At 41.7% G+C, this 17,206-nt stretch overlaps 1 protein-coding gene across 6 annotated transcripts in view; it reads right to left on the minus strand.

The window, feature by feature from the left end:
- The window catches only part of RAPGEF2 (Rap guanine nucleotide exchange factor 2), a 193,166-nt gene that overhangs the window by 125,271 nt on the left and 50,689 nt on the right, over positions 1-17,206 (minus strand). For all 6 annotated transcript variants that reach the window (XM_033000208.2, XM_042807805.1, XM_042807803.1 and 3 more), the window contains exons 2-3: positions 4,460-4,530; positions 799-855 (exon numbers count right to left, since the gene is read on the minus strand). In XM_033000208.2, the coding sequence (XP_032856099.2) occupies positions 799-855; positions 4,460-4,530 (128 nt within the window). The remainder of the gene's footprint in view (positions 1-798; positions 856-4,459; positions 4,531-17,206) is intronic.

A 17,206-nucleotide genomic window follows, 5' to 3' on the forward strand; every position in this document is an offset into this window, starting at 1 on the left:
TAGTCAGTAAAATGAATAAAGCTTATATTGGTCTAATTAAAATTATCTATCCACCTATAGATTTTGACCTTGTGCATTTCACATACATAACTGATGACTGGGTTTCATTAGACATTAATTTAACTTTGCTAAATGCTGCAGGCTTAACAATAAAGTTTGTTCAATCGCATCTTTCGCCTGATGAGCAATATAGGAGAAAATTACACATGTGTAAGAAAAAGGCATACAGGTGCATTTCCTGTATGCTTAAATGTTCAAATAATATCAGACAACCCCGAAAAACCTGCATTTAGAGTCTGGTTTAGGGGCAGTAAGAGAAAATCTGATAAACCTTTTGTTTCAATAACTTGCTTGCATAAACAAAGCAATTGCAATCATCAGATTTCTACTGTAAATCTGCTCCGACATCAGATCACATCCCTGCTAATTATAAGCCGTATTAGATATGTCGATTTGACACCTCTGGCACAAAAAGCTGGTCACTACTATCTTGACAAAACTGAAGGGAGACCAAATGACAACTTACTCTAATGAGAAGATATCCCACATCCCCTAATTCTATATATTCTCTCTGGTTACAAAAATTAATACAACACACATCACCAGGCAAGAGTCAGTGTTGGCTTCCACCCTGGCATCAGCAAATTTCTACACTGTTTGACAATGGAAATGAAGTGGCCGATTTATGTTTACAGGCTGGGTGCTGGGCAAGGGAGTTGACATTAAACACTGTCCTTAACGCACTTTAAAATTAATTAATTCTTTGAACACCATAGGAAAGCAAGCAGAAATACTCACTAGTACAGAACTTCATTTGCTTCATGCCTTTCATATCTAACAGTTTCACACATCAGTCTGAAAGAGAAGGAAAAAAAAAGTAATTTTTAATTATGATTCCTATCAGTGTCACAAAGACTTCACTTCCTAAAGTTAGCCGGCATTTCCACGTTTCCCTCCAGCACTTGCAGAAACTAACCATCAATTTAAAGCTAAGCTGATTTTTAATTGAAAAGAACAAATTGTTAAATCTAAGCATTAAAGTTATTAGTTCATCCAAGACCAGATTTGATTTAGGACACTAGATGTAATTGCTCCCATAAAAAACATTTTCTATGAAACGGGTAAAATGATACTGATCTCATTTTATAAAGTGACCTGATAAAGTAAGTTGTTTTATAAGGAAACAATTCAGAATTTTAAAAATGGGTGGAAATTTGATAAGTAACATTAATCAGAGATACCAGGATACAAAAACTGCTCCCTTTTTCAAGTCAGGCCCAATAGATAAGTCAATAAATTATGTTGCATGGTAAATTGATGCTTCACATTTTACTAAAATTCAGCAAGTAAAAATTACCATGAGATTTTAATGCTGAAATCCCAGAAGGCTCAAAGCGGAGAGAATTTCCTGCAGGAAAATCCTCTTTCTAGAGGGGAGGATTAAAGCACTTTTGCATTCACTGTCTGCCTGATAAATGTGTCATAATAGAGAGCAACTATAATAGAATTGGCCACATTTTAGGAAATGTAATGTTAACTTGGTGTAAAAAAAAAAAAAAAAAAAACCAAAAAAAAAAAAAACACGCCATTTCTGTCTCTGGTCTTTAGGAAATGGACCCTGTAAGTTACCGGGGGAGGTGGGAAGGAAACAAATCCCACCGCCTCCCTCAGTCTTTGTATGGCTCTGAAGCAGACTACAAATACCAAGGCTATTTGACAGACCGTCAGACAGAGATTTGCCCAAGAAGCTCATGTGAACATTCAAATGAGGAACTACATTTAAGTTTGGGAAAGAAATCCTTGTTCCTCACAGGATCGATCATCAGAACCTCAGCTGCTTGCAATGATATCCTAAGCGAACAAAAGTGCTTTAGAATTCCTACTCAGGCAAAAAGTCTCAAAAAAGTTCATCTGAAGCCTGAAAGAGTTGGTCTGGGTTTGATGTGACGTTTAAAAGGCTTCTTGTTGCCATTTCTCATCATTTCCAAATCATTCACTTCAATAGCCAACAGGCTGCTACAAAAGTTAACTTGGCACTCATCTCTTCCAGGATTTTACTTATTAATTCAGCCCACTAAGAAATAATGCTTTTTCTGTCCAGAAGTGTCAAGCTTATAGTGGTAATCTGATTATTCATAAATTGTTAATAGAAAACACAGATCTTAATTTTGTTTGCTAAAAAAAAAATAATAAAATTAAGTTTTACTACCACAGCCTTTCCCCCACCCCAGTTTTTTTAGATCTAACTCCATGGACCACCTTTGAGAACATTTCTCACAGGCAATATCTGTTCTGTATGTAATTAAGTATTATGTATTGTATATCAATTTCAGCTAATGAAAAACATCTTCTTGCTTCCTGGCACAGCAAAAAAACTTTGAATCACAGAACCTTCTCTTTTTCAGACACTGATCCCCACCATAAAATCGCATCTTGACAAAAATCCTTACAGATACCGAAAAGTTACTGTCTGCTTCTACCTCCCGGGTCCTCATCTTCTGTCTCTGATCCTCTGCTTTGAGAGGGGAGGGGAGAGCAGACATGAGGTTACCGGTGAGAAGATACCAGAAGAAAAGTCATGGCTAGCAGTCAGATTTAAAAATTAAAATACTGCTCAAGGATAGGCTGTGCCCTACCGGTCTGAAACGATGCTGGGCAACGGGCCATCTAGGAGCGGGAGTTACAGGAAACAGAATCACTTTAACAAGCAAGTTTTGTTCCCCTCTGAATTGGGAGTGAAGGAAGCACATTCTTGAGAAAGTCACGCAAGTTCACCACTGGCACTGTCTGAGTTTTACAGCGCTTTGGTCCTGTTACTAGGACAGTAATAGGGGAGAAAATGCCTCGTACAGAAGGTAGCCAAGTGTTTTGATTCTTGTGTTAAACTGGAACATTTAGAAATTACAGTGACCAAGGAGTATCAAACCAGATTACTTCCTCAAATATTTGAGATATTGAATTAGTTCTGGTCAATACTGGTGTCTAATTTATGCTTGAACGTGATCTTTGTCTGCTTCCTAAACAAATGTAATAAATTGAAGATGAGATCATCAGCAAGCCATAATGTGAGTTATTCACTACTAGAGACTATATTTAATATGCTAGCTTTTAATGTGTCTCAGAGGTTTTTGTGGCATCCCACTGCCACAGAAATGTTGTATTCTAAAGGACAGAGTAAAAGCTCTCTGTCCCACATCTGCCGGGAGCCCAGCCTTTTCCATGTATGGCACTGTAAACAGGAGCTCTCTTCTAGGAATTCGCTGTACTGGGAGAGCGAGTTCCACGCATTCTTCAGCGGGAGCCTCATTCTGCACAGGAAGCCAAGCAGCACACATCAACATACCACGCCACCATATGCACACACTCTGATCTTTGTAAACAAGTTAACATCAGTTCAACTCTAGCTATGCAAAACTTGATGCGCCAGAAGTCTTGTGTATAACAACACAGAATACTTGAACCGAATGTGATCGTGGCCTCCTTCCGAAGCAGAAGTAGTTACAGAGACTCCTTTGAAGTCAATATTCAAATTGTAAAACGTGTCTTGAGCACTCTGGGAGAAAGAAAACCCCACTTTTTATTTTCTCCAAATTACAGAATATTGCCTTGGGAATGTGGACTCTGACAGAATGACAAAGCAAGAGGCCAGAAATTACAACCTAAATCAGCGTTAATCGAGTCAAAGTTGCTTCAGCATCTTCAGATGTGGCAAATATTTTGCATCCTGGTGTTTGCCAACAACCGTAATTCACCTTCTCTCCCCGTAGAGCGCACGGGAGATGTGCTGCCCCCCCCCTCTCTCTGCCAGCCTCACACTGATGTCCAAACACCTTCAGAAACCTCTGCTGCAAGATGCTTATATGAGAACAACTGAAACAATTACTTAGAAGTTAAACACACACAAGTCTTTTTAAAAGATAGGAAGTTCATCTGGAAGTTTTTACTTGAATTTATTTGTTTTATGAAGCATTTTAATATTAAAAAAAAAGTGGATGATAAAACTGTTTACTAAGTATCCTTTGCAGTGTAGTACATAATTTGTCTAAAATTTCCACACAAAAGCAAGCACAAACTGAAACAGAAGCTGAATAACAGACTCGGCTTATTATATTATATAAATTATCATTATGTTACATAAATTATTTGGACTATACATCAACTTTCATTTAGGACTGGAACTTGTACTTTGTATGTAGAGCATTTACTTTTCGTGTAAAAGTTGGAAAAGAAAGCAAACACATCCATAATAGAAAGCAGAAGAAGCAAACAGGGATACATATATGCACACGTGCAAGGAAAAAGTGTTCAGGACAATAAAGAAGGAAAGAAACAGATACAGTGACAGCCAGTTTTTCAGTTTGAGGTAGAGTACACAAGAGTAGTGTATAGTTACCAAAGCTACTGTTCTACTTTGTTAGTACATTAATATACATGTGTTTTTAATGAAAAAGTATCATACCTTAGCTGATGCTCTCTCAGATTAGACAAGGCTTCCATTCCGTGTAAATAGGAATACACAATCTCCAAATCCTACAAACATAAGGAAAACATTATTAGGATTCTTAATTTGGTACAAGCTGTTAAAATACTGTTTTTGCAAAGCAGCCAAAGTTCTCCTAAATGGAGCACAGCAGGAATATTTAAAATAATACATTTACAAGAGATTAAAGTCAAGCTGCAGGAATACCTTTGATTATACATTGGAACCTGACATGGGGAAGAATGGTGGTGTGTCCACATCAGAAAATACAAACACAGAGGCCTTTCTTCTTCTGCTGTCATGACTTGTGTTCAGAAAACAAGCCTGGTCCACAATTCCAGTGAGCTACTCTGCAGGTACCACTGTGCTGCTTCCAAATGCCAATGTGCCCAAAAAACTTCACTGATTTCATAAAGCAAGCTCATGGAAATTGGTCTTTTCATGTTCAGGAGAAAACAAAAAGGTACAAAACAGCCTAACAAAACACTCCATTGCACATAAATATTTATAAAATCGTATCCTCTTCAAACCGAAGATAAATCACAAGCTTTTAAAAAAAAAAAAAAAAAAAAAGTTGTCATGAACAGAAAATTATTGGCACAAGATAACAAAAAAAAAAATCATAAATACATACATAGTTACATGGTGAAGTGTTACATTCGACTATTATGGGCCTCCAATATCCAGCTCACAAAACATCATTAACGAAGATATGAAAACAACATCCAAGACTAAATCTTTCCAAGATGCAACTATGGAAACACTAATGTCAATCTAGAGACTTTGCTAATGTTATACTTAAAATCACTATAGCACCTAAGAGAAAACTTCAGTGCAGCCCACAACTTCTATGGGTATTTAACTTTGGCTCACGGATTTGATGCTGTTACCCTTTTTTTTTTTTCCCTTTCTTTTTCCAAACGTGCTGGTGAAGAGACAAGAAATTATCCATTAGTCACTGAAAATCAGAGCAGTGGCTTCTAGCCACAAGCTGAGGCTGACAAAGCTGAGAATAAACTAACACCAGTACCACTCATAACTTGCTCTACAAAGATGTTTTCATGTAATGGAATATATCAGAGCTATAAATTTAGGAAAGATCTGGCCACTGTGAAATATTTGTTTATTTAAAACTGCCTGTGAAGTACAAAAATACTTCGGTTTTGAGACACAATGAAAGAATACTCAGTGTGGTACTTGGGCAAAGTTGTTAGGACTGAAGTCACGGAGAACTTTATTTTTATTTTTTCTTACTTAAATTCAAGTGTGGTTAAATAGATTAAGTGTAGAAATGTTACTGTACTTGTTTAAACCATGGTACAGACCAGAAAAGATACTCGGAGGTACACTCAATGGTTCAGACTAAATAGATGTTCTTGTCAATACTGAATGAAAGACATCTTTTTCTCAGACTGAAAAAAGCAAATATTTAGTTTGAAAAAGTAGAAGAAATGTACAAGCCAAAATGCTGTGATTTCACTTCTATTCTGGTCCTCCTGTTCCCCTCCCCTGTAGAGGCTTTGGTCCTCCTGTGAGGAGCAGAGGACACATCAAGGACCGAAGCAATTATGCATGGTTTGGGATGGAGGGACCACGCACATAGAAGGCTTTGAAGAGAAAATAAAGCACTTGCTTGGTTTTTTGCCCTTTTTTTTTAAAAAAAAAAAAAAAGTATGGATAAAAGCATGTGAAAGGACATGTCTGCTGCAGTCGGTGACCTGCTCACTTGCCAGACAGGCTGGGGGTGAGCAGAAGCTCCCGGGAGCCCTGTGCTGGCTGCGGGGTGAGACGCAAGCCCGACAGTCCCCGTGGCACTGCTGGCACTCATCCCGACCTGCCAGACTCTGCAGCACAAGCCACCGGCTGCCACGGGAAGCTGGGAGTGGACCACTGAGGATCAGGATGCCCACAGCAGTGGATTCCATCGAGGAGAGCCTGGCCAGAAGGTGCTGCTGTGATTCATCTCCAGCAAGCCTGTCTAACAAGCAGCAGAGACAGAACAGAACTTTCTGCCACTGGGGTTTCTCCTGAGTGGCACAGGTTTTATCTGCAGTGAAGGATTCACAGATGAATCAAGAACCATTAGGAATGCTGGCTTACAGGGATCCACAGACCTAAACGTGGGAGCGTGTGATAAAAAGGACCAATGGACTTTTGGTTTCGAAACTGTTGGGTGACACAAACCTAGTGCAGATGTACAAAGCAGTAAAGAACACGGGTTATGCTCCTAGAGAAATGCAGCCAAAGTGACTCAAAGCAAGGGAGAATGCATTAAATCACTAAAGGGAGTCATTCTGAGCAGCTTGACAAGCAACAGACAAGATAGTGAACATTTTTTTGAAACAATAAATGATCTCTCTTTAAAACATAAGCGTACTTGTCAAATATTTGCAAATACATCCCATAGGTCCCCCACACCAGGAACTGCAGATGGTGAAGGTCATTGCCTAAAAAAGGCGAGAGAAATCCAAAAAATGAGATCTATGGCAATCTAAAGAAGGGGAGGGGTAAGGGAAAAAAAAAAAAAAAAAACACACAAACAAAAACCCTAAACAAATCTTTACTTCTGCTTCCACCATAGTTTCTGGCTGCAGCAACATTGGGAAGCTGAAGTTGAAGACATCTCATCACAGAGGGAACTAAGGTGGGGGGTTTTGATTTGGAAGAAAAAAACAGCAAGAAAACAGACCCGTGCTCCAGGCAGTGGGGTCCTATCAATGCAAAGAGTCATTATAACATTGCAGCTGGTGTGCACTGGCATTAAATCTGACAACTGTTTCCGAGCAGTGTGCTGCAGCCCGTTCTTTAAGCGGCACCTTTCCAGAGGGTGTCTAGCAGGAAACAGCTCCCTCTAGCACCAAAAGTTTGGCATAGAAATGGAAGTTAACAACCAGCATCGTCCTTTTCAATTACACTCTCCATGATAGTTCAAGGTACAGAAAAAGACAGCAGAGTTAAAAAGAGCTGAACATATTTTCATATAGTGGTAGTAGGCACTACACACTTCCAGTCAGTCCGCAGGATTAAAGCGCAGGAAAGCAATGTGAAAAAAGTAAAATAGAATCAGAGTATCAAGCTATTGTCATTATGTCACCTTAGTTGTCCATTTATCTCAGGAAAAACTTTGCTTCACTTAGCAAGCATACTCATTATCAAACATAAATAGCTGTTTCAACTTCTTAATTAAAAACAAACTGAAGGAATGCAAGAGTCCTTCAGAAATATTTATGCCAAGTGTTGTAAAATTATAAACAGATTTTGAATACTTAAAACGATGGTTTAATAAGAGCCATTTCACAAAAATTACACCAACTTAGGCATGTCAGCTGTGAAAGTCTTTAATTTTTATATTCGAGGCACTTGCCAAAAAGCTATAATTTTAAAATTCTCAGGAAAAGAGCTTTGTCTTTCAGGGAGGACATCGCCTACCTATGTGATTTATGCTAGCTAGTTGAGCAAAACCTTACAGCAGCAGCTAAATTCAACCCCAATGTGACTTACACAAACATTTCTGCTACCTTGCAGCCTTCTTGAAAGCTGCCTCCAACTAATCCACAGAATATATAAAAGGATGCAGGTGACAGCAGCAGCCTCATGCTTTTTTGGTTATTTTTACAACACCTGTACTCAATTTACCACACGGTGGCAGACTGAACCATCAAAACTTCAGAGAAAGTCATGATTTACAGTTTCTCTTCATTTTTTAAAATATAACTTGACAACACTTTATAAAAGTCAAGAGGAGCAAAGCGAATCATTACCACTACAACTGGTTAAATATTCTGCTACAGGAAGAAATATTTATTCAAAAGCACATAGGAACCACCAACTTTTGCTTTCTAGTTTTATCCCACCAGCAGAATTTTTAAAAAAATAGAAAAAGCAACGCAAAGGCTCAGATGATCTTGCTACAATAATCAAGTTCTACACAAAGATTGTGGCAACAGCTTGAAAAAAAAAAAAAATCACAACGGAAACTCCAAAACCAAAAGTTAAATGCAAAGCACAAAGTAGCACAGTTTTTAAAGGATGTTTTCATTTAAATGAAAACTAAAAGACTGAAATCTATTCTATGGTTAAATCTGTACTGCATCCAAAGTTGCATGCTTCAGTTGCTATGTGTGGAGCAGCCTGAAATTTGTTTAATTTGGTGTTATTTCTTAATTTGTTTGTTTCCACAGCATCAGCTGGCTCAGTTTAAAGTTCTGGCTATGCTTCGAAACAAAATGGAAAGACTCGGAGTTTTAACACAGCTCAACTCCAATTAGATCTGTACAAACAGACGGGTCTGCAACCTTACCTCTGCTCTCCATTCTTATAAAAATCTACATGTTTATGCCCAGACATTTCTATCCATTTCATTTGTGCTCCAAACATATTTAGCAATGCCAGTTACACCAACCAAAGAAACCCAAACCAGAAGGCTGGCCCCAAATTCATACTAACATAATTAAGAAATTTTTACTTTACTAAAGTCAGAGACATTAAAATTTGATACTTTGGACTGAGAAAGTTAAACATCTCTAGAAACCGCAGACTTACTGTGGTTTCAGTCTTGGTTTGCATTAAGGTGTGAAACTGCAGGCCCAACTCAACTACTCATCCTTGCCATGGTAAAAAGGAAAAATGCTGAGCTGCGAAATTCATTACTATCTTAGTGAGAAATTCACTCATTTCTATGAAGTGGCAAACAAGCAGAGAGAAGCTTTCATCTTATAATAGCTTGTTTTATTTAAAATCAAAGGGTAAAAATAAAATACAAGCTAATTCCTTAATTCACTGTCTTGGAGAATGTTAAAAACAAAAATGACAGACCTTTCCAAATCACCCAAAATTCCTCTTGGGCTCAAAAAGACCTGCCTGCTGAGCATAGGACAGGTTTTGAGAGGCTGATCTTTGTTAAAATACCCCATCTTAGCTCACATTGAGCCAACCACCAGTAGCAGCAGGTGGGGCAGCCCCAGACCAGTTTCAGCGTTGGGAAAACGGGAGGTGCCACCCGGTCCCTCCCTAGTGCACTCCTGCCACCTCCCTGGCCCCGGGGCCAGCACCCACTCACGGGGGACCGAACTTGAAGCCTCTTTGTTGGCAGCATGAGACCCAGGAGGTCCAGTGTCGGGGTCACAGAGGCAACGGCTCGTGTGGAGGGGAGAAGATGGGACCTCAAAGTCTTTGATGGGCTTAAACAGACCATGAAACCACCGGCAGGATGGGAGGCAGTTGTTTTTTTCTATATGGCTGACTAAACAGTTATTTTAGCTCGAAGTAGAACCTCCCTTTTCTCTTCAAGCACTTTTTCCCCAAATTGTGATACACTAACAGAAGCATCAATGCCAAGTTTTTCTTCCTAGTGAGCAGTGAAGCCACAATCCAAACCCAGGTTGCTGAAGTCCTGCCTCTCTTTCCCTGTAGCTGGTGCAGGATCCTGTCTTTTTCCCTTCTCTTCTCGCATCCCGCACCTGAAATCATTTGACCCTCAGCCACTCAGGGAGCTATACCAAGTATTTATATTTTCCTTTTTTTTATCTAGCATTGATTTCGCACCTGCCTGCCTGGCTGCCTGTACCAGCTCACCGAGGCCAAAGCAGTGCCAGCATCGCCAAAAGAAACAGACTGGCCTACAACAACATCAGTCCCATCTGGCTTAAACAAAAATTTCTGTGTCCACAGAAGAGACGTGTCTGCTCCTGAGTACGTTTGTTCACATCTGGTTCACACTAATACGCCAGGCTCTCAGCAACAGCAGCTCAGGAGACGATACAAGTCACTGCCTTCAGACAGCAGCCTCTGAAGGAAGGGATGGGCAGGCGGGCAGGAAGGTACGTCAGTTATCCCGGCCAAAATGATCTTCAAAGGCAAGACCTTACCCTAAGGGTGAGCTCACATCTTGCAAATATTAAGCTGCCAGGAGACAGGAGCAAAACCACAAAAACTTACACCTTGACAAAAAAAAAAAAATCCCGTACTGCTGATACCAAGTTCCCTGCCTTGCACACATGAAGTATTCATCTTCACCCCCGGCTTCCCAGCAATGAAAAAAAATCTAAGCACACTCACAACTGCTGTGCAAGAGCATGCCCAGGTATGTATGCACTTATCAGTGAGCCTTACCAAGACTAATTTGTTTAAGAGATTAAAATGAAGTATTTGTCACGTACTACAAATTTTTTACATTCTTTTTCTTATATCAGGACCTCCATATTTGGGGGGGGGGGGGGTGGGGGGGTGGGGATGAGGGGGGTGTTGGTCTTGCCACACAGGAAGCCTGCCAGAATCCAACTTACTATACTACAATTTAAGATAAATTATTCTTTTTAACTTCACTGTAGAGCTACCACAGCGTTTTTCTGCAAGCCATCTTTATTAGTACACATAGAGATCCATGGCTTAAAAAAACTAAAACCAAAGTTACAGAAAAAAAAAATTTATTGACTCGATGCTGAATTGGCAGCTACACAGATGTAACTGAAATATTTAAGTGAAATTACATACGTCAAATAGCCCAAATTGGTACTTTCGTGAATGAAATCCCATGGACTGTATTTTAAGGATGAATACAGATTACGTAATTTATCTGAAACAACTATTTCCTTTATGGCAGCCTATTCTGAAGTATATTAAAAAATTGTAAGCTATCAAAGACTAATAAAAGTTCATTCCTGAACGTAGAATAAAACTGCCAATTCTTAATACATTCAGTTTCTAAGCATAGTCTAGGGTACAAAGCTTAGTCTATCCTTTGGCATGACGATAATTAGCATTTCCTTTATCCAAACTTAACATTTTTAATACTGAATTTTGATTCCTCAAACAGAAAACCTACAGAATCAGGTGACACTACCCTTTTTCAATCACCTCACAGTAGGGTTGAGGAAGTTCCTGTCCTGTTCATCAACCACATTTAGTGCAGTTTCAGATCACATTTGCTCTTCTCCACTCCCGTGGGCCTCCTCTTTTCCTGCCAGGAGCAAGACAGACCTTCCCAGCCACCATCCAGTCCAACACAGCCCGCCCCTTCCCCAAAGGCGGCACCACCCAGGCAAACTGCACGCCTCCAAATTCAACATTGTCCTGGGTTGAGTGAGTGGTGGGGCTTTTTGGTGGCAGGGGAGGGGGCTGTAGGGGCAGCCCCCTGTGAGAAGCTTCTCGAAGCTCCCCCAGCTCCACGTCAGCTCCACTTCTGTTTGGCAAATTGAGCCCATCAGCTGCACCTCTGCGATAACGTATTTAAGAAGGGACGTGGTGACGGGCAGTGGGACTGGTGAGGAGGAGTTGCTGCAGCTGCATGAACACCAAGGTCAGTGGAGGAACGGAGGAAGAAAGGAGGGGGGAGGTGTGCCGGAGCAGAGACCCCCCTGGATCCTGTGGGGAGACGGCAGGGCGGCCCCCCCTGCCACCCATGGAGATCTACGGTGGAGCAGACATTGATTTACAGCCTGTTGTTCCTGCTCAGCTGATCAAGGTTCTGTGCCCAAAGAAGGCCGGGGTCTCATGGGAAAAGGCAGCCCCGCTGCTGTAATTCAGTGCTGGGAGGATTGCAGCATGCGGGGGAGTCCCACGCCGGAGCAGCTCGGGAAGGGCTGCAGCCGTGGGAGGGAATCCAGTCGGAGGAAGTTAGTGACCCATGACGGAGCAGTGTGGGGAATGCTGTGGCCCATGGGAGGAACTCACATTGGAGAAAGTTTGTGGAGGACTGTCTCCTGTGAGAGGGGGACCATGATGGAGCAGGAGGAACAAGTTTTGGACACTCCCCTCACTGAAGATGAAGGAAGTGGCAGCGCTGACTGCACCCCCCATTCCCTGCCCCTGCGCCACTGGGGGAGGAGGTAGAGATATCGGGAGCAGAGCTGAGCCCGGGAAGAAGGGAGGGGTGGGGGGAAGGTGTTCTCAAGATGTGGCAATGCTTCTCACTGTCCTACTCTGTTATGTGTTGTTAGTGTCTGTAATAAATGTATGTTCTTTTTTTCTTCCCCTAATGAGTCTGCCTTTTGCTCGTGATCATAAAGGGGGATTTTCCCCCATCCCAGTCCTATCTTGAACCCCAAGCCTGGCTCTCTGTCCCTTCTCATTGCCAGCAGAGAAGGGAGAGAGAGGTGCTGCATTGTGGTTGGCTGCCAACCAGGCCCAAACCATGACAAAGATTCAAGACTGATTCAAGGGGACTCAGCTCAGCAGAGCTGCTCTGATAAGCACCATCCATCACACCACACTGCCATTACCATTTATTCCTTTTCTTTTGCCTGGCACAGGAAAAATGTTAAAAGTGGCGAGGTGGGTAGCAGGAACAAGTAGTGTTAGAGACAGGTGGGAAGCAAAGCCAGGTACCTGGGTAGGAAGACAACTGACTGTAGTAGAGTAGCTTTGCTGTCCCCAGTTTGGCACCCACCAGCCTAGACAACCTTTCCATAAATGGCCTGTTCCAGGCGATAGCTTGTCTTACCTCAAAACTGCAGCTCTCCAAGACAATGATGAGGCAATATGAAACTGAGAAGTTTCTAAAAACAAATACCTTCTTACTCATACTCCAAACAGGTGACTGGCATTTAAAGGCTACTTTTGAATTTAAAGGTCTATTTGTATCTTTCAAATACCAACTACCTATCTGAACTTCAACCAAAGGTGTTTGTGGCCACTAAAGTTCTGAAAAATTTTACCATCTTAAACCTGTATGAATTTTTCTCAACTAACACGCATTATATTTAGGGAAATTCACAACAAAACGTTACTCCACAGCAACCAGGCGTGACTAAATGTGGGAATCGGCCTTCATCAGAAAGGCAGTTTACAGGCTATCAAACCAACCCAAGTTTTCACATCCTCTGCTTCTGCCACGCAGTAGGAAAGAAATATGGAAATTGTATTGATCTTGTTAAGACTTGTTTGCAAACAAACAAAAAAACCCTTATTTTTAGCTCCACTGTGAGGAGGGTGGGGACATTCGCTCTGGGTTACAGATGGAATTTTTGAACTGGATTAGAAACAGGAACAGGCAAATTTAATCCGGAACTGAAGTACCCTCACACGAAGCTAATCAGGAACAACTCCAAAACCTCAAAGAAAAAGGAGAAATCCCATTTTCCTAGTTTGTCTTAACTGGGAGTTGTCACAGTAGAGAACAAAAATATGCTTATCCAAAGCCTTCAGCTGTATTACTGCCTCTAAAAGTCTGGAGAAACACCACAGGATCACAGCAAAATAGTCATGGAGAAACAAGATGTTTCGATAGGATAGTTAAATCAGCCTTCCTCTCTTTCAAATACATTTTGTTTGTTTTGTGAATTATTTTCTTTTTAATTTAATTTCCCTCAAAAGACAATTTCATTGCATGTTTACTTTTGCATTTTATATTTTTTTTCTAATGGGAAGTGTGTTAAAAACCTCTACTTCCATGTAATGCCTCACAGATTTACATGAAGTAATACAAACAGATTTTCGTTTTCAATCTTGACAAAAGAACCTGCTCAAATGTATAAAAATGAGTTGGAAGGTTCAATGACCCACCCACATTAACAGACTTTTAACACCAGCTCAAGATCACTACAATTGATTCAACATATCCTGTTGGTCATAAAGCTTTTAGATGAATAAAGTAAAGAAATTAGGGCATTCAGGATTATAATCATCCCATAACATGGGGATAACTGTGGAAAGAGTAAACGGGAAATTAAAGCCTGCCATCTCGTAGAAGTCAGTGAACAAACTAATGAGCATAGGAAATTACAGGGTAGCACCATGCATTTCTTTTCTGCTTTCCAGACTCTCAGAAGTCAGACAATTAAATGCTTAACACAAAAGCCTAAGTTCTGTAGTCAAAAATCCAAACGTTGGTCGCATGTCCAAATGCAAACAAAATGGTTTCACTACAAAAGATGTCTCCTACTGACTGCACAGTCCATAATTATGAGAGGCAATTAAGTTTTTCACCATTAAGAATATATATAATTGCCTTTCCGCGCCTTTCCAATATTTACAGCCAACAGTTGGAAGCTTGTATTAAATCTGTTCTATCCATTTTCACATTCACTGCACAAACATTCTCATCTTTTGTTGCAGAGTTATGCCAGTTCCTAGGGGCTTTCCCCCCCCCCTTTTTTTTGTAATGCTAGGGAGAATCTCATATTGTTTTGAGACGCTGTTAGCTGTCTCATATTTTGCATTAGCTATATGGAATAAGACTCAATATTCTACTAAATTAAAATTGATCTTGCACTAACAAATATATCAGCTACTAAATACTTATTTTTAGACAACCAATTGTAGAAGAGATGACTTCTATATAAGTTTATCCAAATACAGAGGACTAACAATTGGCAGCTTTTAAATAACAAAATTTGTTTAAAAAAAAAATCAGGAACAAAGAACCAAACAGGGAAGATAAAGTGATACACAAGAGCCCTGAAGTAAACAGCCAAACGGTAACTCCTAGTTCGCACCTAATAAAAGCATTTTCATTTCAACTTTGAAAACAATATCAGGAAGACCAACTAGGGTGGCCAGGAAATGGAGATCACAGTATATCAAGCATGGTTGCACACTGAAAACAGTGTTAGCAGTTAACTGTGCTTAGAGGACTCCCCAAAAGCTCTCAGAGCAAGATTAAGATATGACAATTCTCAGATACTTTTGCTGGTGGTTGTTTTGTTTGTCTAGGTTTTTTTGCTTGGTTGGTTTTGGGGTTTTTTGTTTTTGGTTTTTTAAGAGTGCTTCATTAGTCTACAGGTTTCAAAACAGCCAGGATTAATATCCATGATACCCGTTTAAGCACAAGGACTGTAATCCAGACAATCTAGGCATAACTAAACCAAACAAATTACTGTGAAGGAAGCGTATCACTGCAGTCTTGGCCTAGATGAAATCTTCATACAGTTTTCCTTGTAGTGGGCAAGAGCAATCTATTTTCTGAAAAAACTTAATTTCTGTAAAACCTAGGTCACAGTACTCCAACATCATAGCCAACTGGTAACCACAGCTACAGAATATTCCTTCTTCAAATGCATCTTTTAAAAGGTTGTGATCATTAAAAAAATCCCAACAGCATATGCTTTGTAGTATCCTGGTCTTCATAGCATACCCGATTTGTTAAATGGGGCAGGTATTCCAAATCACGAGCAAGTAAGTCACAGTGACATTTGAGAGCTGTGTTTTGTCAACTGATCTGTGACAACTGCTCCTGTGAACTTTTTAAGCTTCCCATGGCAAACAAGCTCTGTAAATTTAGTAACAGGCTAAGGTAACAATGTTCTTCAGCTGAGGAAGGGGTAAGTAAGCCAGTAAACCACCTCTGCACAATCGTTTGTGATCATCTGTCTGCATCTGAAGCTCTAATGGTCCCAACTGTTCACATTTCATCTAACTTCTCGGCCATACTGACATTTTACCCTGTCCTGGGTTTGACTGAGTGGTGGAGTTTTTTGGTGGCAGGGGAGGGGGCTATGGGGGCGTCCCCCTGTGAGAAGCTTCTCGAAGCTCCCCCAGCTCCAAGTCAGCTCCACCTCAGCACCAAAACTGAGCCCATCAGCTGCACCTCTGCGATAACGTATTTAAGAAGGGACGTGGTGACGGGCAGTGGGACTTGTGAGGAGGAGTTGCTGCAGCTGCATGAACACCAAGGTCAGTGGAGGAACGGAGGAAGAAAGGAGGGGGGAGGTGTGCCGGAGCAGAGACCCCCCTGGATCCTGTGGGGAGACGGCAGGGCGGCCCCCCCTGCCACCCATGGAGATCTACGGTGGAGCAGACATTGATTTATGGCCTGTGGTTTTTGCCTGGTTGGTCAACGTGCTGTGCCCAAAGAAGGCCGGGGTCTCATGGGAAAAGGCAGCCCCGCTGCTGTAATTCAGTGCTGGGAGGATTGCAGCATGGGGGGGAGTCCCACGCCGGAGCAGCTCGGGAAGGGCTGCAGCCGTGGGAGGGAATCCAGTTGGAGGAAGTTAGTGACCCATGACGGAGCAGTGTGGGGAACGCTGCGGCCCGTGGGAGGAATTCATGTTGGAGGAAGTTTGTGGAGGACTGTCTGCTGTGAGAGGGGGACCACGATGGAGCAGGGGGAAGAAGTTCCAGAAGCCCCCCCCACTGAAGATGGAGGAAGTGGCAGCACTGACTGCACCCCCCATTCCCTGCCCCTGCGCCCCTGGGGGAGGAGGTAGAGATATCGGGAGCAGAGCTGAGCCCGGGAAGAAGGGAGGGGTGGGGGGAAGGTGTTCTCAAGATGTGGCAATGCTTCTCACTGTCCTACTCTGTTATGTGTTGTTAGTGTCTGTAATAAATGTATGCTCTTTTTTTTCTTCCCCTAATGAGTCTGCCTTTTGCTCATGATCATAAAGGGGGATTTTTCCCCATCCCAGTCCTATCTTGAACCCCAAGCCTGGCTCTCTGTCCCTTCTCATTGCCGGAGGGGAAGGGAGAGAGAGCTGCTGCGTGGTGGTGGGCTGCCGACCAGGCCCAAAACATACTCTGCTGTTAAAACACGACCATGGAGTAGGCCTCCTTGTGCCGGTGGGACGGAGAAGCCCCGGGGGTTTCAGCACTGTCCCAAGTGCTGAACATCATCACGCCCCACATTCCACTTGTTGCGTTTTTGCCAGCATGAACCCAGAAACACAAACCTCACACTCCGGTTGAGAAAAATCAGTTCCCAAGCACAACTCAATCCCAACCCGGCCAGTAACACGCTCCTGTCCAGAATCACCCAGAGCAACAGGGCCACCTCTGCTTTGTAAACTGAGGTTT

This window comes from Tyto alba, unplaced genomic scaffold (genome assembly GCF_018691265.1).
Source record: "Tyto alba isolate M040663 unplaced genomic scaffold, T.alba_DEE_v4.0 Super-Scaffold_6, whole genome shotgun sequence".
Taxonomy (NCBI): domain Eukaryota; kingdom Metazoa; phylum Chordata; class Aves; order Strigiformes; family Tytonidae; genus Tyto; species Tyto alba.